At 37.5% G+C, this 25,297-nt stretch overlaps 5 protein-coding genes across 8 annotated transcripts; 3 read left to right on the forward strand and 2 right to left on the reverse strand.

Annotated features, from left to right (window-relative positions):
• Positions 267 to 2,203, forward strand: LOC18786858 (probable RNA-binding protein EIF1AD). The gene is made up of 4 exons (XM_007218449.2): positions 267 to 541; positions 967 to 1,042; positions 1,147 to 1,273; positions 1,738 to 2,203. Exons 1-4 carry the CDS (start codon positions 428 to 430, stop codon positions 1,928 to 1,930), a joined length of 510 nt encoding a protein of 169 aa, XP_007218511.1. The 5' UTR covers positions 267 to 427; the 3' UTR covers positions 1,931 to 2,203.
• On the forward strand, positions 2,307 to 7,130 carry LOC18785091 (uncharacterized aarF domain-containing protein kinase At5g05200, chloroplastic). Its single transcript, XM_007218907.2, has 11 exons — positions 2,307 to 2,712; positions 2,825 to 3,052; positions 3,658 to 3,800; positions 4,038 to 4,151; positions 4,399 to 4,587; positions 4,674 to 4,829; positions 4,956 to 5,221; positions 5,325 to 5,422; positions 5,774 to 5,952; positions 6,322 to 6,438; positions 6,683 to 7,130. Exons 2-11 carry the CDS (start codon positions 2,827 to 2,829, stop codon positions 6,860 to 6,862), a joined length of 1,668 nt encoding a protein of 555 aa, XP_007218969.1. The 5' UTR covers positions 2,307 to 2,712; positions 2,825 to 2,826; the 3' UTR covers positions 6,863 to 7,130.
• LOC18785521 lies at positions 7,448 to 12,683 on the reverse strand. Of its 2 annotated transcripts, none has more exons than XM_020558163.1 (3): positions 12,495 to 12,683; positions 11,863 to 12,100; positions 7,448 to 11,417 (listed from the first exon to the last, which is right to left on the reverse strand). In XM_020558163.1, exons 2-3 carry the CDS (start codon positions 11,981 to 11,983, stop codon positions 7,903 to 7,905), a joined length of 3,636 nt encoding a protein of 1,211 aa, XP_020413752.1. In that variant the 5' UTR covers positions 11,984 to 12,100; positions 12,495 to 12,683; the 3' UTR covers positions 7,448 to 7,902. The 2 variants fall into 2 exon arrangements, with proteins under 2 accessions (XP_020413752.1, XP_020413751.1); XM_020558162.1 differs by having other exon boundaries at positions 12,287 to 12,683.
• Positions 16,268 to 18,242, forward strand: LOC18787700 (indole-3-acetate O-methyltransferase 1). Of its 2 annotated transcripts, XM_020558569.1 has the most exons (5): positions 16,268 to 16,354; positions 16,541 to 16,639; positions 16,727 to 17,143; positions 17,275 to 17,550; positions 17,889 to 18,242. In XM_020558569.1, exons 2-5 carry the CDS (start codon positions 16,589 to 16,591, stop codon positions 18,240 to 18,242), a joined length of 1,098 nt encoding a protein of 365 aa, XP_020414158.1. In that variant the 5' UTR covers positions 16,268 to 16,354; positions 16,541 to 16,588. The 2 variants fall into 2 exon arrangements, with proteins under 2 accessions (XP_020414158.1, XP_007221180.1); XM_007221118.1 differs by lacking the exon at positions 16,268 to 16,354 and having other exon boundaries at positions 16,529 to 16,639.
• On the reverse strand, positions 20,392 to 23,244 carry LOC18787715 (protein NETWORKED 4B). 2 transcript variants are annotated; one of them, XM_020558080.1, is made up of 3 exons: positions 23,051 to 23,244; positions 22,363 to 22,465; positions 20,664 to 22,225 (listed from the first exon to the last, which is right to left on the reverse strand). In XM_020558080.1, exons 2-3 carry the CDS (start codon positions 22,463 to 22,465, stop codon positions 20,664 to 20,666), a joined length of 1,665 nt encoding a protein of 554 aa, XP_020413669.1. In that variant the 5' UTR covers positions 23,051 to 23,244. The 2 variants fall into 2 exon arrangements, with proteins under 2 accessions (XP_020413670.1, XP_020413669.1); XM_020558081.1 differs by lacking the exon at positions 23,051 to 23,244 and having other exon boundaries at positions 20,392 to 22,225.

A 25,297-nucleotide genomic window follows, 5' to 3' on the forward strand; every position in this document is an offset into this window, starting at 1 on the left:
CAGTCGTAGGTCAACGACATCTTCGGTAAATTTCTTCAGTTTCTAGCATTTTTATTGGCCCGTTATTTTACCTTGAGTTACAGCCAGTTGTCAAATTCAGTTATTCTAGCGCGGTAAAGATGAGTTAAATTCTCCTGTGCCCATTTTAAATGTGTCCTCCCTGTCCCCTCCTTATCCTTCTGACAGCTGTCCCCTCACTTAATTGTTTTATTAAAAATGTATTAAAAGCAGGTTTCCTTGTTCTTCTTCTTCTCTGCAACCTCTCCACCACAACCACCTCAGCGGCGGCAATCCCCCCAAGCCTCCTTTCCTCTCTTCCAATCCAAATTTTCTTCTTATTTTCTTCAGCCTTGGAGCTCTCCAAATATAGGTATTTGATTGGAACAACGGCGTTTGAGAAACATTCCCAAAAACAATTTCAATCTCGATGAAAGGGGGAAGGAAGAATCTGAAGAGGGCAGTGGAGGAAGAGAGCTTGACCCTCAAAGATGGTCACTCTATAATGCAAGTGCTTTCTCTCCGTGGTTCCAATCTCATTGAGGTGCTCTTCTGTTCACTCAACTCTATCAGCTAAACCTATTTATTTATTTATTTTATTTTATTTCCAATAGAGAAAACCCTTCTAAAACCCTGTTCAAATTCAATATCTTTCTTCAATAAATGACTTGGTTGTAGTAAAGTTCCAGTCTTTAACCCTCCAAGCTATATTTGTTTGAAATCCAGCTTCTGCTTTGTAGTAAACTACCAGTGTTTATGAAAAAGCACTAGTGGGTGGCTATAAGCTTGTTGGGTTGGGTTGGGTTGGCTCGTTCACCTATGCCCTAGGACTTCATTCAAAATCATAAGGGGATGTGGTTGGGTTGGGATAATTCTTAGATTGAAGTTGTGGTAGTAAAGAAAATTATTTAAATTTGTACTGCACAATGTGCTTATTGCTTACCTTTGATTCTGCTCTACTTATTGAAGATCATGGATGGACAAGGAGAAAAATCTTTGGCACTGTTTCCAGCTAAATTTCAAAAGAGCATGTGGATAAAACGAGGTCTGTTGTTGACTCTGTTCCCTGTAAACTCAACCAATTTCAAGAAATTCTAGTAAATGTACCCGGAAGTAAAGACATTGTTTTTGCGTTCATTTTGTATGCAGGGAGTTTTGTTGTTGTTGATGCAAGTGGAAAGGAGAAGGTTCTTGAATCTGGCAGCAAGGTGGGATGCATTGTTTCGCAGGTTCTATTTTACGAGCAAGTTCGTGTGCTTAAGAAATCACCAGAGTGGTGTGTATTCTCTTCCCATCTTAAAATGATGTGCCACTATCTCACTATATGCCGCCGCCGCTCTCTGAAACACTGCTTGCATAAGCATGTGATGTTCCTTTGTGTTTTGGTTACCAGACTTTGAAAACTCCCTCAATTTTCACTCTGGCTTCCTTCATATGTGTGAAGGTCTACTGTTGCAGCATTCTGTTACAACTTAATAAAGTTGAAACTGTCAAACTTGTTTTTTGTAATAGCCATCCAACAAGCCACCACCGTAGTATCCATGCCTAGCACGTAATCCTACTTAAGGATGGAAAAAGGTAGCTCATGGAAGTGTAGTGTAAAATCCTGCAGCCTTGTGGCACATTTTCTCTAATGTGTAGTGTTTGCTAAGAGACGGGCACTTGCATGCATCTCCTCCACCTCATCTTCTTTTGATTCTCCATGTTTGTCTTTTGTTTTTTGCTGGTCTTTTTATGCAGGCCAGAAATCTTCAAATCCACAGTTTCAGATGGATGCAATGCAAGTCTGCAGGGAGACACCTCCCAACAAGAAGAGAATGAGTCAAGTGATGATGATGGACTTCCTCCCCTAGAAGCCAACATGAACAGGATGAAACCAGTTGATTGGAAATCGGACACAGAATCAAATTCTGATTCAGATACAGATTCATAATTCAGAATCAGACTTTGGTTCAGCAACTGGTTCTTGGATAGTTCTGCAGAAGATGTATGCTGAAGAAGATGAAATGAAGTGAGGATAACAATGTCAAACTAGTGTCCGGAATTTTTGGACAGAATTTTTGTTGGATTGACCCTATATGTAATCATGTACTGAAATACAAACACGCTATTACTAGCGCAGGAACATTAACCAATCCATTTATTTGTAATGTTTAAACGTTTATGCCGAGCCTTCTACATGGAAAGATTTTTCATTCAAAGTCTAGAAGTGCAGTTTATTTATTTATATATCGTGAATTCAAAGATTGCACAGAGCCGATTCTCTTCTTTGGCCGGACATTTTATGCAGAAGATGTTTAAAAGTTGAAGTTGGTGGTTTGACCAAAAATAGAAATTGAAGTTTTGCAAAGAAATCTTTCAGCAGCAGAAAAACTTACATGTAAGGGGGCCATCCAAGTGAAAAAGTTATCAAGCAGGTAATACCATGATGGTATAGCGCGATTGGCCGGGATTCTACACAAATGATTCTCCTCAGGGAGGAGGGAAAGAGATAACAAACAAGTGTTCATGAGAATCGCGCCGGTAGTGAACTGCCTAGCCACGTGGCATCTTCCCCTTCACTTACGACTTGTGTAACGTTGCACAAAATTACAAAACGTATATATTTTCTTTCTTTTTCGGAGATTATACACAGAGAGAGATTCGAGAGTGAGAGCAATTAGCAGACATTCACAAACTGTCAGTAGAGCAATTGTCGCAACGCCGTCGTTGAAGGTGACAATAAAATTGATTTGAAGAAGGAAGAGCAACCAAGTTTCCAAATTCCCAGCCCTGAATTCATTTTCAAAGATTTTGATATTTTTTTTCTTTCGTTTTGCGAGTGAAGAGATGGCTGTGGCCATGGTCTCAGCTGTGAGAGGCGGTCGCTTACCATCATTACATCACCATCATCGCCGTCAAATGATTCTGAGCTCATCATCTTCATCATCAATTACTGGTAGTTGGGGTTCGTTAAGACCATGGAAGCAGCTCAATTGTCTCTCCAACTCAAAGGGCTTCACTCTCTTGGCCCGCTACTCACAAGCTCAGGATCTTTTCTCCTCTCGCTTCCAAGGTACTTTATTTCTCTCTCCATTTCACTTTTGGATTTCGTGTTTAAATTTTGGGTTCTTGTGTTTACCTCAATCTTTATCTTTATTTGTGTTTTTTGTTTGTCTTTCACTACCAAACACACCCACATGAACATGAATAGTAGATTATACAGGATTTCAAACTTCTACTATGGTTATGTTGTGCTCATATTGATATGTTAAATCATGAAGAAACAAGCTTTGAAACCCTTTCGTACTTCTATAACAATTTCTTGGTGTTTCGTTTAACGGGTACCTCGAGAAATGATACTCCTTTTTTCACTTCTTTTAATTGAGCCATTAGCGGTTGCCTTTTCCGTTAAAGTAAGGATGTGAAACCTAGTTATAGAAACTGTTGGACCAGAAGTAAAACTCTTTTGCTTGGCAGACAGTAATATTCTCAGGAAAATTAGGAAATTTTGATTCACGGGTTTTTTCTCAGACCTGCTATTGCTCTTTTTCTGAATTCAGTTTAGACCTTGGCATGAACATTCTACTCTGCATTGTTCAAGTTTGAATTCGTTGTTTTCCTGATCACTCTATTGATTTAATACTTTGCGCTGAAGCTAGAAGTTCTTGTTGTTATCAGATAGTATCCAAGACTTGCCCAAACTGGTCGAGGACATTGTCCAAACATCAATAAGTACAGGTCCACGCGGCGCCCTTAGAATGGCCCAAGGTATTCAAGCGTTTATTGGGGTAGGTGGGGAGTGGCTTGCTGACATTTCAAAGGTAACGGGAACTTCAATTTTTATTGTGATGCTATCTTTATGCAGTCTAAGTTATTTCCTATTGAATGACAAAATGAAATTATATTGCCAATTCCAATAAATTAGGATTAAAACTTCGCTTTGTTGAGTACTCTGTTAATAGCTAGGCATTGGTTAATTTAATATCCATTTGAGTTGACATGACTGACCCTTTTATCTGAAGACTATGCTCCTAAGTGACCTTACCTTCTGTTTGTAGTCTGAAAACTCATCTGCTGGATTACCAACCCAAATGCAGCTTGGATTGCTATCCCCCCTTTATTTGAGGAGATTGTTTGAGCGCATGGGGGCAACCTATATTAAGTTGGGTCAGGTAAGTCTTGTTTTTTGATGGCATGCAAATAGCATCCATGATTACCAATAAACAAGTCTTGGGTTCCAAATGGGTATTATGTACACCTTTTTTTATGCAAAGTATCATGACTATGGCCACTCCATAAGTTTATTCCGTTTATCCAATGTAAATTATTCAACGATTATCTTGTCTTGTTTCTTTCCTTCACTCTCTTTCTTCATGCGACATGCACAATCACTAATGATAACTTACTTGCATATGGTAGTTCGTTGCATCTGCACCAACATTGTTCCCATCAGAATATGTCGAGGAATTTCAGAACTGCTTTGACAGAACTCCTGCAGTACCCTTCGTGGAGATTCAAGCAATCTTGCGTCAGGAATTGGGGAAACCAATAGAAAGCGTTTTTGAATATGTTGATCCAACTCCACTTGCTTCGGCCTCAATAGCACAAGTTTTTTTCTCTTCCTTTCTATTGTCACATTTTCCTCAATCCATTTTTTAAGCTTAGTAATAAGAATTGTGATATTGTATGACTAGGTTCATGGTGCAAGGCTAAGAGGCTCCCAAGAAGATGTGGTTATAAAGATCTTGAAACCCGGAATAGAAGATATGTTGGTTGCAGATCTGAATTTTGTTTACATTGTTGCCCGCATTTTGGAGTTCTTGAGTCCCGATATAAGCCGTGCTTCATTGGTATTGTGAACAGAAATTTAGACATTTGCAAAAAATGACTTTAATTCTTATTTTGGATGACAAATACAAGTGTGCTAATTAATTTCATAAGAAGTTTCCATCGTAATCTCTTCATCCTTTCAGTAGGTTGGTATTGTGAAAGACATACGGGAATCCATGCTTGAAGAAGTTGATTTCTACAAGGAGGCTGCAAACATTGAGTCCTTCAGAAGATATTTAGAAGCCATGGGACTCACAAGGCAGGCTACAGCTCCAAAAGTGTATCATCAATGCAGCACCAAACGAGTTTTAACAATGGAGAGGCTATATGGAGTTCCTCTTACTGACCTAGACACTATAAGTTCATTTGTTTCTAGTCCAGAGACCAGTCTCATAACTGCCCTTAATGTGTGGTAAGACTTAAATATTCTATCCACAATTCATGTGCTTGAAATTTTGTGTTTAATCATGCGTCAATGTTTTGATCTTGTCTCTTGGTATTAAATATTTCTGCAGGTTTGGCAGTTTGCTTGGCTGTGAAAGCTTCCATGCAGATGTACATGCAGGAAATTTGTGGTTGTTGCGTGATGGCCGTATTGGGTTTCTTGATTTTGGTATGCGTAATCTTCATGGACCAAGTGTACCCATTCATTTGTAGATGCTTTTGTCATCAGCTTTTTTTCTTTCAATGGTTCAGTTGTTTTTACATCGTACATGAAATTTCCGCACATAGCACTTAATGTTTATATTCTTGGCAGAAGAAAAGGACTAGATGTCTATATCAAGTTGACTTGCCTAATGTTTGTTCCCTAATAGTCCCTAGTTGCAGTACCTTCTCTTGGAAAGTTATAGAATTCTGTCTATTTGTCAAACTCTTCAAAATGTTATTGATATATTTTTATGGTTGTTAATTTTTTGCCTTGCAGTTATGTGAAATCATTCTTGCGTTTGACTTAACTTTACAGGTATTGTTGGTCGTATATCCCCAAAAACATGGGCTGCCATGGAAGTCTTTCTGGGATCAATCGCAACTGAAGAATATGAATCAATGGCATCTGCGTTGGTTGAAATGGGTGCTACAGACACAAATATTGATTCTAAGGCCTTTGCAAGGGACTTGGAAAAGATGTTCTCATCAATAAAGGCAAGCATTAAATTTAGGTTTTGCCCTAATTGTGTTTTGCTTTCCAAAATAATATTGTTAATCATTGTCCTTGTCCTGGGACTAGTTAAGGGAGCTAAGGATCATGTTTAGCAGAAGGGTACACCCTGGTACCCTTTTTTGCCCTTTAATATGTTTGCTAGAAAGAATGCCAACTGAAAGAGGTGTGCCATAGCTAGAAGATTGCTGGATTTAGGATATAGATCTGATGTGGCGTAGTCACTAGCTAATATTGAATGTGAAACCAGCTTAGTGATGACAATAACATAGTCCCTCAAAGAAAAAAAAAAAGAAAAAAAAAAAGAAGAAGCAAAAACAGTCCCATTGCATCTAACAATCCCTTCAATACAGGATTTGGATACAGAAGTAGTCATAGCAACAGCCAGGGAGCCGGCTACAAATGCAACTGCTGTCTCTGCTAATCTGGTTGTTGATGAGAGACAAATGAATGCACTTTTTCTTGATGTGGTAAGCTGTTGACTGCCTTTAGGTGTACATGCCTGCAACAAATTATGCAATAAACAATATATTATCTGCAACAAATTAATGTTCTTGAAATTATCATATTTATCTCTAGGTAAGAAAACAGGATGTATATGGTTAGTGACACAGTAACGCTTAATACAACACTTAAAGAGGGAAATTTTTTGAATCTAGTTGGTGTCCTAGTTTTGTCTGCTCATGTTATGTTGCTTGCATGTTCTTATTTCAGATTCGGGTTAGTGAATCATATGGACTGAAATTTCCTCGGGAGTTTGCACTACTCCTGAAGCAGCTTTTGTATTTTGATCGGTACACCCGTTTGTTGGCCCCGAACTTGAATATGCTCCAGGACCAAAGGATTTCTATTGCTTCAAATCGAAGAAGCAACTACAGGGACAATTTCAGGTGAACCTAGAAGTGCAGATGCAGCTTCCTGTAGTTTAGGAATATAAATAAAAGTACTCCGGTATTGAGAATTACATAGGAACAATATTGAGAGCAGGAAAAAGATGTACTCTATACTTTAGGAAGGCAAAGCATATACAGTTTTAGGTATGGGATTGGTCATCATCATATCTTACAATGTTTTTCTTCACCAAGTAGTGACTGGTGTTTACCAATATAGACTTCTTGTTATTAATTTACCTTTCTATCAAATTTCTTACATATTGCTCAGTTGGGAGGATCCAATTACTTATTTAGCATGCTCTGCTGGGCTGATAGCCTCATCCAATTTTTATGCGTCCTCTGGAATTTCATTTAATAAAAAAATTCTAGGATGGAAAATGGATTGGAAATAGGAACAAGGTTGGTCATCAATACCCACAAGCACAACGTGATACAAGGGAAGAACATGTTGGTTTAGAACTGATAATTGAACTGTAAGTTTTTATAACCAAAAAATAGAAACTCTAACTTTCAGACATGGTATACTTTAGTACATCAGTTCTTCTCTTCTCTTTGAAGTGCTACTAAAAGCAAACAAAAAAACAAATGTAGAAAAAGTTTGAATTATCATTGCACAGAATGAGCTATACATACACAATCAAATCAAATAGGAACCTCTGGTAAACTTCTATACATAAAAAACAATAGAAAACTTGATTTCTACATCTAACATATAGTCACTGGGGAAATCATATAAGTCCTAGGACAGAACAGACAGAAAAACTGGAAAGAAAGGAAAAGTCCTTTTGAAAAAAAATTATAAGTCCCTAACATGTAGATATGGCAAAACAAGCTAATGTCTGTCATTGAATAATTTCCCAGAAATCTATGTTTTGGCTGGGGCTCTATTCACTTTCTTCTACTTCTCGATGCTTCGGGTCTAGTAAGGCAACGAAGTAAGGTCTTGCATTTGAGCAAATCCCTCAGGAGTTTCAACATTATCATTCACTGCTTAACAGGTGCATATTCTGAGAAATATCTGTTAATTCCTTGTGTTCAGGGTTATCTCTGCTTTGAGTATGAGCTTGTCCCTGTGAGAGATGATCGAGAGCCTCTCATTACTTGGCTTGGCGAGGAGTAACCCATGAGTCGATGAAGAGGTGAAGTTGACTTTGGTGGCACCTCCTCAATTTCTGAGGATAAGGACGGTCTTGCTGACACAAATGTTTCCATTGGATACTTATCTTTGTTCTGAGACTGTTTCAAACCAAGCTCCTTTGTCTCTCGCCTTGGATCCAATGAAGTATGTGACATGTTTCTGTCATCTGAATTACCTCGGAGAGAGTTAGAGGGTGCCAAAGTTCCAGGATCACCATCAGTAGAGGAACTTGCCCTGAAAGAGAGCCCATAACCATAATCATCAGAACATGACACAGGATCCGTATCTTGAGAATCAAATGGTTGGGGTGCTGAAGCCAAGTTACTCCCATTAGCAGCGGAATTATAGTCCCCAACCTCGCTTGGTGGAGGGGCTATAGCATTCTGTTCATATGGGACAATATGAGATCTCTTTAGGAGGGAAAACTTAAGCACCTCTGAACAAGCACCACATCTAAGTTTATGGCATCTCCTTTTGAAAAGGAGAAAATCTGCAGGTATCTGCAGCGGTTTTAGGCAGTTATAACAAGTTATGATAGGGGCTCCACCTGCTATGGGGCGGAAATGTCGCTTAGCCAAATGATGTTTCTCCCTAAAAAACTTATTCATATCATGCCTTGTGTGCCTCAGATCATCAGACCTTGTTTCATGGCCCCAAAGGGGCAAGTCAGGTTCCACATACCGTTCGGGACTTGAGGCACTAGACTTATCATAGAATGTCCAGCAACTGTGGTCAGGGTGGACCCTGCATAACCCATTGTTGTTGCAGCGAACGGGAAGAGGCAATGGTGCTGAGCACTGCCAGTCTTGGGGACCACGATGCAAATAGGAGGGATCAACTTGGTGTCTGCTAGTTGTTGCCTCACTGGAGTAAGGTATATGCATAAATTTGCGGTGCTGGGGCGGATAGTGGCTTCCTGCTCTGTGTCTTCTTAGATACCTTTGATAGTTTTGGTCATGAAAGAGTTCCTCCTGAGATGCCTCATAACTGCAGTGCCGCGGAATACGCGGAATACGATTTTCCTTCCAAGTGGCTCCTCCGGCAACCCTTCCACTTGCCTTTCCATTCAAATTGTTAACTTGATCCTGCAGTTCATAGACCATTCTCAACAGTGTCATCTTGTCCTGTTCAGCTCCCACGGACTTGTCAGATGATAGATAGCCTGAGTTGCGTTGGTACTCATCATGAAATTGAGCTGTAGGGCCTCCTTTTGCATATCCACCTTGGGAAAGTCTTCTAGGGAAAGGCACCCTAGACATATATTCATCAGTCTGTAATCTGTTCCACTCTCGACTTGGATGGCCTTGTCTTCTAGGCTGCATTAATTCATCATCATCCCACTTTCTGTTTTTCATGGCATGATTGTTCTTATCCGAAAAACTTGACCAGGAATCCCTTGCTTGAGGTTGAAATCCTGAATCTCTATTCATCATGTTTTTCGCCAGGAATTTATCCCTTCTGGGTCTTTCTTCAGAACGGAAAATGTTTGAACGTATATTTCGGTTGAAGAATTGGTCATCCCTGCCATCATAAGAAGAAACACTGCCATCATAAGCATGATGGCTTCTATGTGCTGGGGACTTTGACATATCTCTAGGTGCACCACTAAACTCAGAGCTGGGGTTGAACTCTGTATTTTCAAATGTATCAGGAGACATTACATGATCAAAGCCATTCGGAACATGATTCTGAGGTTCCTCCAGTTGTTCATTAGGAGAAGATCTAAGGGAATCTGATGATACGCTTTTCCTTGCAGGCATATGCGCAGTAACTATTGAACTACTTCCCCTTGTAGCCTCTGGATGGACAGTACTTGAGCTCCTGACAGCAGAATCAATCTCTTTGTTGATGCCTATTTCCACATTTTTTTCTGATAAAGCTAAACTCTCATCATTCATTGATACTGCTGAACCTGCTCGTGTTATTGGTAATGAGTCCTTAACTTCATTATGAGCATGCTCAGTTGATGAACAGATTTCATTGGAAACTTCAAGTTGATGTTGCTCACTATCAAAATCACGAGAATCATTTAGATCACTCTGATTGTTGTGTTCTTCGTTTGGTAAGTTTGCATCTCCAAGCTGCTTATGATCACAGTTTTCAGAAGACGTATCAGGATACCTCCCATTGGTTGGATTTGAAGTCCATTCTCCTGTGTCTGGAAGAACAGCATTATGACTTGAGCTGCCAAATTCTTTGTCTTCCGAAGACTTATCTTCACTCTTCTCATTGTTTTGCTCCGAGAAGCATTCTCCCGAGTCAGGGAAAGTAGCCTTAGGACTTAATCTGCCAAATACATTGCCTTCTGAAGACTTCCTCTGATCTCTCTCATTTTTTTGGTCTGAAAAAGATTCTCCCGATTCAGGAAAATTAGCCTTAGGACTTGAGCTGCTAGATTCATTGCCTTCTGAAGATTTGCTCTGATTCCTCTCATTGTTTTGGTCTGAAGAGCATTCTCCTGAGTCCGAAAGACACGCATTATGACTTGAGCTGCTAGGTTCTTTGTTTTCGGACGACTTATCTTCACTCTTCTCATTGTTTTGGCCCGAAAAGCATTCTCCTGAGTCGGGAAAATTAGCCTTAGGACTCGAGCTGCTAGATTTATTGCTTTCTGAAGATATACTCTGATCCCTTTCATTGCTTTGATCTGAAGAGCATTCTCCTGAGTCCGAAAGACTTGCATTATGACTTGAGCTGCTAGATTCTTTGCCTTCAGAAGATGTATCTGTACTCTTCTCCTTGTTTTGGTCCGGAAAGCATTCTCCCAAGTCAGGAAAAGTAGCCTTGGGAGAACTTTCGCTGCTAGATTCGTCGCCTTCTGAAGATTTTCTCTTATCACTCTCATTGTTTTGCTCTGAAGAACATTCTTCTGAGTCTGGAAGAGTTACATTATGACTTGAGCTGCTAGATTCCTTATCCTCAGAATACTTATCTGCATTCTTCTCATTGTTCCGGTCAGAAACGAATTCTCCCGAGTTGGGAAAAGTAGGCTTATCACTTTCGCTGCTAGATTCGTCGCCTTCTGAAGATTTTCTCTGATCGCTCTCATTGTTTTCCTCTGAAGAACATTCTTCTGACTCTGGAAGAGTTACATTACGACTTGAGCTGCTAGATTCCTTATCCTCAGAATACTTATCTTCATTCTTCTCGTTGTTTCGGTCAGAAACGCATTCTCCCGAGTTGGGAAAAGTAGGCTTATCACTGTCGCTGCTAGATTCGTTGCGCTCTAAAGACTTACTCTGATCCCTCTCATTGTTGTGGTCTGAAGAGCATTCTCCCGAGTCAGAAAGAGTTGCACTGCGACTTGAACTGTTGGATTCTCTATCTCCAGAAACGTGATCCAGTCCAATCCTCTGAGTTGCCATAGTCTCATTCGAGCAAGAGCTCATGCTTCTCATTCCATTTATTTGACTCTTTGCTGCATTCAGGAGGAGAATTTAGAAAAATAATACCAATAATGAATTCAAAAACTTAGTAGCAAGATGTGAAAGTTATTATCTATAAAAAGGCAGATGAAAAAGAGGGAGCTCAATTACTCAGAAGAATGTTGGTTTATAAAAGAAAGAAAAAAAATACTCAGAATGTTGAATCTATAGTACCTAGTAACTAATAAAGGGTCGATGCAATTGGCGTAACATGCTAATTCAATGTCTGAAGTTAAACATTTTAAGCAATCCAAGAACACAAATTAAGTCTTTTAATCTGTTATAATTTGAGAAAGTAATGACAAATATTTACGAAATCTTTTTTAATTTTTGGCCACAGAAAGATCTTTATCAACATGCTAGAGAATCTGTATGCTGAAATGAATTAAACAACAAATTAAGAAGATAGCTAGATTAATGAGATGATGATTTGCTTACCTTGGAGAGTGGCACCACATCCACCACATTTGTAGACCTGAAATTCTGGCAACTCTGGAAGAAGCTGCCGGCATTTAGGACATCTAACCAATCGAACTTTAGTGGTCAATTCAGGCGCCATCCAAAAACAAGAAACAAAAACTTGGGCTTCCAGCACAAAAGTCCCAAACTTAACAAACAGATTCAAGCATGACGATTAATTTGTCCTTGTTGAGAAACCATGAGGCTCAAACAACATCTGCAATGTAAACATAAACAAAAGATGAACATGGCATGCATCAGAACAAATGCTAAATCTCTAAAAAGAAAGGGTTTTTTAGATCCATGAAAGTAAAGGGTACCTCTAACAAGCCACAAGCTAAGAAATTAAAAAGACAAACATGAAATTCTGAATCACAATTCGAGCAAATTAAGGAAGCAGTACCTTTTGAACTGTAGTGAATATAATAAGAAGTAAACACAGAGAGAGATCCAAAAAAGAGAGATAGACAGAAGAGGAAATGAATTTGTTTTATTTAAAAAAAGAAGAGTTTGGGTTGTTTTTGGGTGAAGAAGGCAAAGGGAGGTGTTTGGCAAAATGTGGAAAAGAGAAAATATTGGAAAAAAAACAAAATCTTGTCTTTGGTGTTTACCAAGCTCAAAGCGTCAAAGTCTGAAAATGGGCAGCTCCCATGTCTGCTCTTGTAGCTAAAGCTTTAGTCTTTTTTTTCAAACATAGGAATGAAGAGGATTGAGAATTGGTCTTCTTCTTTTTCGTAGTGAAGAAGCTTCCTGGTCAAACCACTGTTGACCGTGAGAAACACGGGAAGCTGAAGACCAGAGAGAGGAGAGAGAGAGAGAGAGGGAGTTATGTGATATCGCCGCCGACCTTATTTAAAGAGTCAGTGTCGACGTGTCATCTAAGGGAGACTTTGGAAAAGCCCAAAGGAGAGAGAAAAATTTTAAAAGAAGCCGAAATGGACAAAATTGCCCTTATTTATTTTTTGATTTCCTAAAGAATCTTTTACATTTGCATGTCTTTGGTTTGAAAGTTGAGAGGTTTTTCTGTCTTTTTTGAAAAAGCTTTGGCTTTTTCCAAAAGTAAAAGTTTTTTTATGGGTAAAACCTAAATTTACTAAAATTTCAAATCAATTAATGAAGGCAACAAAAAGCTCTCGCCTTTCCCTGTTTAGTGTATTCGCATTTTGTTTGGCCAGAAAAGACCAACCACTATCCTTCCCTCTCTCCACCACGACCGTTATCTTTGGTCTTTGATCCATTTTCCAATATGCCAAAGTCAAGTCAACCACTCTTATCCCCTTTATTACCCTCTTATTTCTCTCTCTCCCCTTAAGTAACCAATCAAAGGATGAGAACGGTAAAAAGAAAAGGGTAATAAAATCAGAATATGAAAGTATTTTTCAAGTGGTAGCTTCCCTTTATGTACATATGTCTCTGCATGTCATATATTAAAAAATGAAACGAGAATATGGAAATATTTTTCGAGTGGGAGCCTCCTCTCTACATCTCTCATCATTTAACATATTAGAAAATAAGAGAAAGAAAGAAAGGTACAATAAAACGAAATTATGGAAATATTTCTTTAGTGGAGCCTCCTCTCTCTCTCTCTCTCCTCCTATTATTCTGGGTCTTTTTCTGGGAAATCAAAGGTAAATTTCACAATTAAAAAAGTCCCATATGCTAATATAGAAACCCAACAAAAAACTTCAAAGTCAACCTTGGAATTGTATGGGACTGTGGGCCATTACTTAGCTGTCACTGATACGTGGCATTCAGTGTGCAAGGTGGTACACATTTTTATATGCTACTCAGAGTAGGTATGTTTTTTGGGTGGGTCCAATTTTTGACTTTACGAATAAAACAAAATAATTAAAAAGAATAATTAGGCTAATTTTCCCTCCCTCGTGCTGCCGCCGAGAAAACGACATCAGCCGCTCCCGCTTGGAACCTGGGCATCCCATTCCCATTCACAACGCTTTGGTCAGGGACATTACTGACATTTCAGCTCTGGTCAAACATGGTATCTTCCTGGTTTTGCCCTTTTCTCTTTTTTCTTTCTCTCTTCCCAAGTTTCTGCTTTGTGTATGTCTTGTCGTCCTTCTTGATAATTCACAAATTATGGTCTTTACAGAAATTGCATTCAAAATTCCAAAGACGATTCTATTCTATGCCCTACCATTGGCGTTGGCGTTGGCATTGGCTTATGAGATCTCTAACTTTTACCTCCCTTCTTTTCTTTTTTTTCCAATTATTTTATAGAAGCTCACGCTAGACATTATCATTCAACTATCGTCATGTTTTTTTTCCTTTTTAATATCGACTAGTAATAGCAAACAAACAAGCAAAATAAATTTAAAAAGCTTGCAATTCAAGTGATTAATTGCTTTGTTTGCACAGTGGTATTAGATTCGAGCATTTATCTATACACCGAGATCTTAAGTTCAATTCCTCCCTCCAATATCATTTGTATTCAAAAATAATAATAATAAGCTAAACATATGGGACTTGCTTTTACATTTAGCTTAGGAGCTCACTAATTAAGTAATCTTGCATACAAATACAAATGTGTATTAATATAAACAATTTTTTCTTTGGGTTGTGTTGTGTGATACAAGAAACCCTCAAATGCCCGCCACTGAGTTTTACATGCAATCAATTTATATAATAATTATAAGCATCACATAGGTAGGGATGACCAAGTCAAATCTAATTGCCGGAAGAAAAAAGAAAGCGTAAATGAATAATAACAATAATTCCAATTCGGGAAACTTATGAAAAAGATGGAACAAAACTTCAAACATAAGAAACACAAACACATCATGCAAGAGAGACAAAGTGAGCCTCAGAAAACATACTTAAACTATCTTGGGAAATGATATTACCAATAACATAGCAACACAACTCGACTGTCTTGGGAAATTTTCTCTTGAAGATATCAAGAGTTGCTATAGCGTTTTCTTATTTAATTTTTTAACAAGGAGGTAACAAAGTTGTAAAAAAATTTGAATAAATCGAAGGAAATATAAAAGCCAATACATTAAATTATGGTATATTTGGAAAACAAAAACTAGCTTGTATGAGTAAAGAAAGTAACACATGTCATAATGAAAAAAGAGAAGATTCAAAAAGAAGATTAGAGATAGGATGAATCTAATAGCTGTAGTAAGTTGTCGCTCACAGGTCCTCAAAAAGAGGTGCTCAGGTGAGCATTTCTGACTTGATCATTAATCGTTTTCAATTTCAAATCGATGGGTCAACATTTTTCCTTTTCTTTATATCAAATCTTCATATTTCATCATCTTTATGGTTCCTATCAAAGAAATAATAATCTTTATGATTTGAAATTAATTTGTTCAAGGGGCAAGAAAATGTTTTTGCTCCCTATAATTCTTGATCCTTATGTTTTTTGTGAGAAATAAATCTACCTATATGTTTTTTTAGGTATGTATGCCTCTAGGTAAATTAGTATACCTCCAAAAAAAAAAAAATTGGTAGATATTCATTTACCTAGTTCATTTGGTTGTTAGGATTTGATTGGATTGGATAACCATTAAGTTTAAGGTATGTTGAAGGAGGAAATGAAGGTAGATGTGAAGTATTTTTCATTTTAGGGAGATTAGAAGAAATAATTTACAAGGTGTTGATATCCTATTAATTTGTGGGGATAAGTTTCCTTCATGAGTAATCCATCGTCTACTATCAACGTGGACAACATTTCATCATTTCCTCATTCAATATGCCTTACATATAGTGAGTTTTCCAAATCCCATCGTAAAATGAAGTATTTTTCATTTTAGGGGGATTAAAAGAAGTAACTTATAATGTGTTAATATATCCTACCATTTTGTGAGGATTGCATGAGATAATAAGTTTCCTTCATGAGTAATGCATCTTCTATGTACCTTCAACTTGGACAACATTTCATCATTTTCCTCCTTCAACATGCGTTACATATAGTAAGTTTTCCAATCCAATCCAATTCTAGTTACCAAACATGGCCTTATGTCCTTAAGGATTGAAGTTTATCCTATCACTATACCATGTTAAATAGTAGCATACCTTCATACATTCTAGACATGAGAAGTGAGAAACAAAGAGAATAATAAAAATAGAGATAATGTTGAAGAGAGTGTTTGTTGTGTTAGAAATGTTTTTCCTTAATGTTGGTGGAGATTTGTGGAAGGGTTGGCTTACCAATTTTTTTAAGGATTCTCGTTATCAACGTGAGTGGTTTATGTAATTTGTTCTAAAAGTTCTTATTTTGTCTTGTTTGGTACCCATTTTGGGTCCCAATTAGCCATATAATATTGCACATATACAAATACGATACCTCTCACTCTATATGATTTGAACAATTAGCATCATTTTTTCCCTAGAATCTAAGATTAATACATAATATATTGCTTCAGATGGACAGAAAGTGGTTGTTTCTGATGTTGAGGTTGAGAGCTTGGATGGAGTCAAAGAAGATGCCAACAATTCCGAAGCCCCGGTTAGATTTTTGTACTCCTTTTCTTCTAAATCTCAATTTTGTTTCGTTAAAATATAAATTAGTCTAATCTACGGAAAAATTGTGCCAAATTAAAATGCCAGTCCAAAATGCAGTATAGCATAATTTATTCCACAATGCAGTTTTCAGAAATATTTCTTATTAATTGATTCATTCATGGCTCCAAAGGGAGACAATGTTTTAGTTTCAAGTAAAAAGCTGGAGAAGATATTTTGCATGAAAGGAGGCAAAGGAGAGTCCAGCTATGCCAACAATTCCAAAGCGCAGGTATAATTAATTACTCCATTATTCAAGATTTTCCCATTCTCTTGTTCAATTTGCTTAATTATATGTGTTGTGTCCTTCATTTTTCAGGCCATGCATGCAAGATCCATGCTTCACCTGCTTAAAGAAACCCTAGACAGAGTGCAGCTGAGCTCTCCAGAAGTCCCCTTTGTGGTTGCGGACCTTGGATGCTCAAGTGGAAGCAACACCATCAACACCATAGATGTGATCATCAATCACATGGCCAAGCGCTATGAGGCCTCGGGATATGACCTACCTGAGTTCTCAGCCTTTTTCTCTGATCTCCCTAGCAATGACTTCAACACCCTCTTCCAACTCCTCCCTCCTATGGCCAACCACGGCGGTAGCATGGAGGAGACCCTCGCCGCCGACAGCCACCGCTCCTACTTCGCAGCCGGGGTCCCTGGCTCCTTTTACCGGCAGCTTTTCCCGTCGAGGTGCATTGACCTTTTTCACTCCGCGTTTTCCTTGCATTGGCTCTCACAGGTAATTCATTTCTCCATAATTTTCGTAGCTATTTATAATTACTTATCTTGCCGTAGATGTACTAATTAATGTTGTTCATTATTAGTCCTATTAATATACAAATTTTTATGTCTTGGGTGGGACCTACCCAGGTGCCAGAGAGTGTGGTAGACAAGAGATCAGCAGCCTACAACAAAGGAAAGGTGTTCATTCATGGAGCAAAGGAGAGCACAGCCAATGCATACAAGAAGCAGTTCCAGACAGACTTGGGAAGCTTTCTCAAGTTAAGAGGCAAGGAGCTCAAGAAAGGTGGCTCCATGTTTCTTGTCTGTTTGGGTAGGACCTCAGTGGACCCCACTGACCAAAGTGGCCCAGGCCTTCTCTTTGGGACCCATTTTCAGGATGCTTGGGATGATCTTGTCCAAGAGGTAATCAATAAATAATCATACAAATGAAAACATTAATTATATTATAAATTTATAATGCATAATATTTGAGTTTGATTTTGAGTTTTTATATTTATATGAGTAATGTTTCATGCACCACGTTTATTAAATATTAGATCTAATTAGTGTATTATTTTCTGTTATGAATTATGAGAGCATATACAACATACCGGACCAAAGATCTCTATTTTATTAGAAATGTGTGATCGACAATGATAAATTTAGTAAAACAAATATTTAGCTTTAGATTATGCTTTTGTATAACCTATTACTACTTTTGACATAGATTAATATAACTCATAACTTATCAATTTCCGCAGGGTCTTATCACTAGTGAGAAACGTGACAGTTTCAACATTCCTATGTACGCCTCAAGCTTACAAGACTTCAAAGAAGTAGTGGAAGCTGATGGCTCATTCATCATAAACAAGCTTGAGATTTTCAAAGGAGGAAGCCCCCTTGTAGTAAGCCAACCTGATGATGCAGCTGAAGTCGGTCAAGCCCTTGCAAATAGCTGTAGGAGTGTCGCCGGAGTGCTCGTCGATGCACACATCGGTGACCAGCTTGGCAATGAGTTGTTTTCAAGACTTGAAAAAAAGGGCACAAGACAAGCCAAAGAGCTACTAGAGCATATACAATTCTTTCATGTGGTGGCATCACTTTCTCTTGCTTAATTAGCTCGTTTCCCTGTTTCTTTTTTCTTCTCTAGTTGTGGTATTTTCATTGCATAAAAACATTACTAAATTTTAAATTGCTCTTGATAATCACCTTGATCGGGTGAATATGAACATTACAACATGTTCTCTACCTTTGTAGAATTACTTTCATACTATTTCAATAATCATCAGCTTCAAAAAATATATATATATATATCTCTTAAATTCTTGGAAGTAAAATCACTTGAATCCTCTCCAATTATGATATTTATTTTTTTGGATAAACTTAGATGTTCTTATATTTATCCTTTGGATAAACTTGGATGTTCTTATCCTCTTGGCAAGGGCGATTAGTGTTGGAGAAATTAGGGTTTCTAGAGGAACTGAGATGTACAAGGTCTGTGACACAAGTGGAGTCAGGGTAGGTGCTGTTTGGTCTCAAAAAAGGAAGCCAGTAGTATTTTTCTCTGAAAAACTCACTGAAGCCCGCCAGAAATTGAGCACAAATGATCATGAATTTTATGGATTGTGAGGACTTTGAAACAGTGAGAACACTACCTTGTGCAGCGAGAGTTTAAACTTTATATTGATCATCAAGCCTTTAAATTTATTAATAACCAGAAAATGTCAACAAAATGCATGTAAGGTGGACTACATTTCTTTAGAAATTCCCCTTTGTAATTAAACATAAATATGGCATTATTAATCGTGTAGCAGACGCATTTAGTATGCGTGCAGCCTTGTTGGTCACACTGACTCAAGAAATTGTGGGTTTTGAATTCCTCAAGGAGTTGTATGAAAATGAGGAATATTTTAGAGACATATGAATGAAGTGTGCTCGTAATTAGTATACGGTTGACTATCATATCAATGAGGGGTTCCTCTTCAAAGGTAATCAACTTTGTGTTCCTATTTCTTCTTCAAGGGAACAATTAACCAGAAACTTACATGGAGGACTGAGTGAACATTTGGGGAAGGACAAAACAATTTCTAGCATGGAGGAACGCTACTTTTGGCCTTAATTGAAGCGTGATGTGGCCAATGTTGTGAGAAGGTGCTATGTCTTCCAGGTATCTAAAGGACAGTCCCAGAACACAGATCTTTATATGCTTTTACCTATACCTGATGATATTTGGCAGGATCTTTCTATAAATTTTGTGTTGGGCCTTCCTTGAACACAAAGAGGAATGGATTTTGTTTTCGTTGTGGTTGAAATGTTTTTAAAAATAGCGCATTTTATAGCTTGTAGGAATTTAGTATCGCCAAACTGTTTTTCAAGGAGTGATGAAGTTACATGGCGTCCCAAGTCCATCACATCTGATCGTGATACCAAATTCCTCAGCCACTTCTGGCTTACCCTATGAAGGATGTTTGGTACCACCCTTAACCAAAGTAGCACAATGTTTGGTACCACTCTTAACCAAAGTAGCACAATTTTGATTGCCTAATTTTATTGTGCTGATTTTGTTTCCAGATTGTTTGCAACTTAATACTCATTGATAAGGAGAATACTAACAACATTCTCTCTAACCTTCTCTTTTATAAAGCATTCAAAATTCCAAAGACGATTCTATTCTATGGCCTGTTGGCATTGGCCTATGAGATCTCTAACTTTCACCCCTTTTTTTTTTCAATTATTTAATAGAAGTTCACGGTAGACATAATCATTGAAATGTCCTCATGTTTTTAACCCTTTTTAATATAGAATAGTAAGTAATAGCAAAGCAAGCAAGCAAAACAGATAGGAATTGCTTTTGCATTTGGAGGCAAAATGATTTATAATTAGTTTTGTTTTGCATTGTTTTGCATCAAGCAGACAAAGGGCATGCGTAAATTGTAGTAAACTATGAAGTAATATTGCACAGAAACTTTCTTTGGGTTGTGTGGGTATCAAGAATCCCTCAACTACCCGCCACTGAGTTTTTCAAGTAATAAATTTATATAAAATAATAGTAAGTATCACATAGGCATGACCTTGTCAATTCTAAATGCAGGAAGAGAGGGAAAAAAAAAAGGCATAAATGAATAATTATAGTAACTGCAATGAATGAAGCCTTAGCTGAATGTGTATAGCTGCAGCTCAACAACTGACAGAGAGAGAGAGAGAGAGAGAGAGAGAGAGAGAGAGAGAGAGAGAGAGAGAGAGAGAGAGAGAGGTTCCCATTTATCCCTCTAGGCAGATGACTTAGTTTATCACCTAATTATTAGCAAAGCTTTTTCAAATCCGAATATGTATATAAAATTGTACATGCCATTGTTGGTCTTTAAATTATCAAAATTAACTGACCATGACCCTAAACAAGATACAATAATGTCTAATAGTCTCTCAGAGTTGGAACAAAAGTTCAAACATAAGAAACACAAACACATCATGCAAGAGACAAAGTGAGACTCAGAAAACATACTTTGACAACATTTTAATAGATGAAGAAACTGATTTTATGCAGCTGCAACTGCTTGCCTCCTGTGCCCAAGAAATGCTTGACGAAGTTCTTTGTATCCACTCCTATAGTGCTCCAGTGAGAAGCAAAGCTGTCGTATCGCCTCTCGTTTCTGCTCAGCCCCATCTGAGATCGCAACTCTCTGACTATCCACCTCTTTCTGCAACTCCTCCACTCTCAATTTCAATTCATCTACTAGTCTATGTGCACTTTCATATCCAGCAATCATATCCTCGTGTTCTGCATTCAACCGGCGTAGATGTCCCTCCATTTCCTGGATTTGATTGTCACGGGAACTCAGATTCGCTGTAACCGTGTGAACCTTAGCATTGAGCTCATCTTTCTCTGCCATTACTATGTCATACTTCAGTTTAAACCTGTCAAAGTCTTTATTCACAGCTTCCACATGTCCATTTCTCTCAGCAACTTCTACCTTCAGCCCACTTATTTCATCTTGCAAAGCCATCTCTTGGGCAACATGCATCCTTTCCATTTCCATCTTATCAGTTTCGCATCGCCTTATTTCATCTTCTAAGTTCTTGTTTCTCAAACTCCCTTCTTCAATTCTTGTGTCCAAAATGGTTTGCTTCTCTGTCAAACTTGAAATATCAGCTTGCAGGTCTGCTTTCTCAAGAGAAAATTGTTCCTGGGCATCATGCAATGCACTCTTCAATTCCATCACCTCAAGATCACGCCCAAATATATCAGCACTGTACCTCACAATCTTCTCCTGCAACTCCAAAACATGCTTCCTCTCCCAGTGAAGTTGAGATTCCAACATGGCTATATCTTCCTGAACCACCTGAAGCTGACCTTGCATTTGATGAGCCTCTTCAGACAGTCTATGTGTGAGTTCATGCTTCAACTTCACAATCTCGTCGTCTGACCCCTTAAGCCTTTCTTTAGTTACTTCCAAATCTGCAACCAATCTCGCAATCTCATTTTCTCTGTCTGATGCACGACTCTCCAACTCAGCTATCTGTTTTTGCAGCTTCAATACCTGTGTTTGCTCAAGTTCAAGATCAGCCTCCCTCATCTGCAGCTTCTCTTTCACGCTTGAAAGTTCAGTTTCTAGCACAGTAATCTTCTGCTGCCATCCCTGGCTGTCGAAATGAACTTTCAGAGATGGAACCAAGTAATTGCTGACAGGGGAGTTAAGAGATTCTGACTCGGATCCTGACGATGATGAGGAAGATGATTCAGTGCCATTCTTTAGAGAAAGAGCAGGGCTAGAACCGTCTGAGCTTGGTGATATATCTAAATCAACCACTTGATGGGCGGATTTGTGCAAACTCAGCTTTGCATCAGGAGTCATAAGAGGAGAGCCATGGTCAAAACCGGATTCAGAATCTCCGAATCCCTGCACTGGAATCACAGATGGCATAATCTTATGTGCTTCTTTTGTCAAGTGATCGTAGCACCCAGCCAGTGATCGATACATCCGGTAAAATTCCTCAATCAACTCTGGCTTCCCCTGACTATAATGTTCAACAGTTTTTGGCAAAGAATCACCATCTTCTTTGATCAGCTTCAGCATTTGCTTAATGCTCTGGTCCATCTCTGTAAGTAACAACATTTTGAACATTTTATTAGGCCAACCCATCACAGAATTATTACAGTCTGAAACAATCTGTACAAATATTCAGCAAGACACAGTACAACAAACAAGAAAAGCAAGAAAATAGCTATTTACTTACCTTCAAGATTTTCTACCAGCCATATAGAACTTTCTGGATTATTAGTATTGTCCTGCCCACATGAATCTGACTTCTCCATTTCTGTTCTCTCCATATCAACCATCTACTGACATCAAATGACATAAACCACACAACATAAGACCTCAAATAAAACAAGGAAAGTAATGGGTTTCTGTAATACAGTACCACTTAGAGAACCAGACTCTCGATGGCATCAATAACCAAACAATTTGTGGTTTTGATAACCATAATAACAGAAGGAATTAAAGTGAAATTGGATAAGAAAAGAAAAAGAACACAGAAACCCCATGTCCTGTTTTCTTTGGAAGTGACAACAAAAGCAATAACATAGCAACTCGATTCGATTGTCTTTGGAAATTTTCTCCTGAAGAAATCAAGAGTTGCTAGTTCAATTTCTTATTGAAGTATGATGATCAATTATCAATATATATAATTTGACATACACCGACAGGAAAAAGATGATAAATCAGATCCAAAATTAAGAATTTCTAAATACTTCTACTAATTCTTAAGAAGACCAAACAAAAAAAATACACAAGCATGAAAATTCAAGAAATTAAAACAAAACGCGAGTCTTGAGAAGCATAATCTGCATGTAATCGATTTCTATAAAAAGAAAAGCACGAAGGAGAAGTGAAGAGCAACATAGAAGACCAAGCTCACTGACCTTTTGGTGTGGTGACAGAGTGAGGTGAAGTGAGGTGAGGTGAGGTGAGATGAGGTGAGATGAGGTGAGAGAGAGCCTCCAGATCCAACGCAAACCCTAAATCAAATGGATAAGTGATTAATCATTAAGTGCTTTTGAGCATTTTAAGCAACCCGAGCTCTTTTCAAAATTCAAAATAGATTCAAGGGATTGGTTCAGGACAACGAGAAAAAGCCTGAGAGGGAAATGGCTCAAAATTGTTGCCCGCCTTTTCTCTCTCAATTTCTCTCTCCCCAAAATGCCCTCCCACCCACCGGCCCCACCCTCTTTTCAATCCTTTGTTGCCCCGTGGAACTGAGTTCCAGCAATGGGTATTTTCGTAACTTCGACTTAAACGCAATAATTAAGCGCCGCAGGGGTGGGGCCACGACCCATGACTGAAGCGGAACAACCAAGATTTCTAGCGGGAAAACATTTCCAATCCAAGATAAGAAAACAAATAATATTAATATGAATATTAATCTGATCTTATTTTATTGCCACCTATATACATGTATACCCTATTAGGAGATGTGATTAATTTTTTCAGGGTATGATAACTAGATTTAAATTCGTGGTATATTCATATAATAAATTAAAAGAATTTATAACTTAAGGATTTTGAAATCTATCTTTTTAATTTCATACATACCACTCTATTTTTCTTTTATTTCATAATATTTTTATTATCAAGCTATTTCTTTTGGAATTTTATATTATTCTTTATTCAACATATGACCCATATGTTTTATTTAATTTCATTAGTTCCGTTCTCTTAGACTTCTGGCATCCAAGAGATTTGTGGTCATCCATACTTAAATTAGATCTAATCAAAAGATTAAAAAGAAAAATAAATTAAAATATATTTTCTTTTACTTTTACTGCATAACATATTAATTTAACTTAAACTAGCCTCTTGGGCACATGCTCACGCATGTGCCAATTGGTTTTCTTTATTCTTTTTTTCTTTTATTTTTATAATTAAAAAATGATAATATGGGTAGTTATGTTCCATAAAATGAGGACCTATTATCTTATTTTGTTTTTAATTTTAATTTTTTTAATTTGAAAAAATATGAATTTACCACATTATCCTTATTTAATTAATAATTTCAATTCTTAATGTTTAAATTAACCAATGTCATTTTCTGGTATTTTGAATGTTTCACAATTCTCTGCCTGTTGCTTTATATATATCAGTCCTGATCTCTTGGACTACAGGGGTCCAAGAGATTTCTGGTCACTCACCTTTGAATTTAAATTCAACGGTTCACTCACTCTTGCACTCCTTTTAAAAAACTTTTTTGAACTATTGAATTTACATCCAACGGTGGGTGACCACAAATCTCTTGGACTCCTGTGGTCCAAAAGATCGGGACATTTATATATCAGTCCTGATCTCTTGAACTACAGGGGTCCAAGAGATTTGTTATCACTCACCGTTGCAGCTGAAATGTGAAGCCATCCTTTCAAGCCGTCAAAGATATGAGTGAAAGGCTTCCGTATTTCACTTCAGTTCCCCATAACCCCATTTGTGTTTGGCAAAGAAAACAATAAGAGCTCGGTTAAAGAATTTTCATAAAACCCTAGAAGAAACCGATTGCTACTTCTCTATTCTTAAACCCTGTTGAGAAGTAAAGCGTCTTTCTTTCTTTCTTTATTTCTAAATTAATATATTTTGTAGTAAAAGTAAAAGAAAATATATTTTTTCTAAACTCGTAGATTAGACCATAAGTCTCTTAAACTCCATGAGTCCAAGAAAACGGGACTGTTAATTTCACTATCCAACTTTATAATTTTAGTCCTCTTCTTGTTTTTTTTTTTGGTTGGACGATAGTCCTCTTGTTGCCTTCCTGCATTGCATTTTATGGCTTCCAATAATTATTTAAAGGCTTATCCTTCATTTCGATGAAAGTTTTGCATATCGAAAACAACAAAAAAATCAAATGCAATTACTCTCTCTCTCTCTCTCTCTCTCTCTCAAATTCAAACAATTTAACATCAAAAGCTAGAATTCAAATTGTGTATAAAAAAAATTCCTTTTTAAAAAAATTATTTTTTAGTTATAATCAATTGATAAAAATACCCTTAAACTGTAACTGATGGATTACAACACTTTACAAAATTTAAGTGATTAAATATTAATGACGCATATAACTAAAAGTTCAGATAATATTTATATTAATTTCTCTAACAAAAATAAATAAAGAAGCTAATATTGCCCGTTTC

The sequence above is a fragment of the Prunus persica genome, chromosome G2, assembly GCF_000346465.2.
Source record: "Prunus persica cultivar Lovell chromosome G2, Prunus_persica_NCBIv2, whole genome shotgun sequence".
Lineage (NCBI taxonomy): Eukaryota > Viridiplantae > Streptophyta > Magnoliopsida > Rosales > Rosaceae > Prunus > Prunus persica.

Coding starts and splice junctions, on each gene's coding strand:
- LOC18786858 (XM_007218449.2), top strand. CDS start 428: ATGAAAGGGGGAAGGAAGAATCTGAAGAGGGCAGTGGAGGAAGAGAGC. Junction 1,043..1,146: donor GAGCATGTGGATAAAACGAG/GTCTGTTGTTGA, acceptor TTTTGTATGCAG/GGAGTTTTGTTGTTGTTGAT. Junction 1,274..1,737: donor CTTAAGAAATCACCAGAGTG/GTGTGTATTCTC, acceptor CTTTTTATGCAG/GCCAGAAATCTTCAAATCCA.
- LOC18785091 (XM_007218907.2), top strand. CDS start 2,827: ATGGCTGTGGCCATGGTCTCAGCTGTGAGAGGCGGTCGCTTACCATCA. Junction 4,830..4,955: donor ATATAAGCCGTGCTTCATTG/GTATTGTGAACA, acceptor TCCTTTCAGTAG/GTTGGTATTGTGAAAGACAT. Junction 5,222..5,324: donor ATAACTGCCCTTAATGTGTG/GTAAGACTTAAA, acceptor ATATTTCTGCAG/GTTTGGCAGTTTGCTTGGCT.
- LOC18785521 (XM_020558163.1), bottom strand. CDS start 11,983: ATGGCGCCTGAATTGACCACTAAAGTTCGATTGGTTAGATGTCCTAAA. Junction 11,418..11,862: donor ATGTGGTGCCACTCTCCAAG/GTAAGCAAATCA, acceptor TCCTGAATGCAG/CAAAGAGTCAAATAAATGGA.
- LOC18787700 (XM_007221118.1), top strand. CDS start 16,529: ATGGCTCCAAAGGGAGACAATGTTTTAGTTTCAAGTAAAAAGCTGGAG. Junction 16,640..16,726: donor CCAACAATTCCAAAGCGCAG/GTATAATTAATT, acceptor TTCATTTTTCAG/GCCATGCATGCAAGATCCAT. Junction 17,551..17,888: donor GGGATGATCTTGTCCAAGAG/GTAATCAATAAA, acceptor CAATTTCCGCAG/GGTCTTATCACTAGTGAGAA.
- LOC18787715 (XM_020558081.1), bottom strand. CDS start 22,465: ATGGTTGATATGGAGAGAACAGAAATGGAGAAGTCAGATTCATGTGGG. Junction 22,226..22,362: donor GCTGGTAGAAAATCTTGAAG/GTAAGTAAATAG, acceptor TGTTACTTACAG/AGATGGACCAGAGCATTAAG.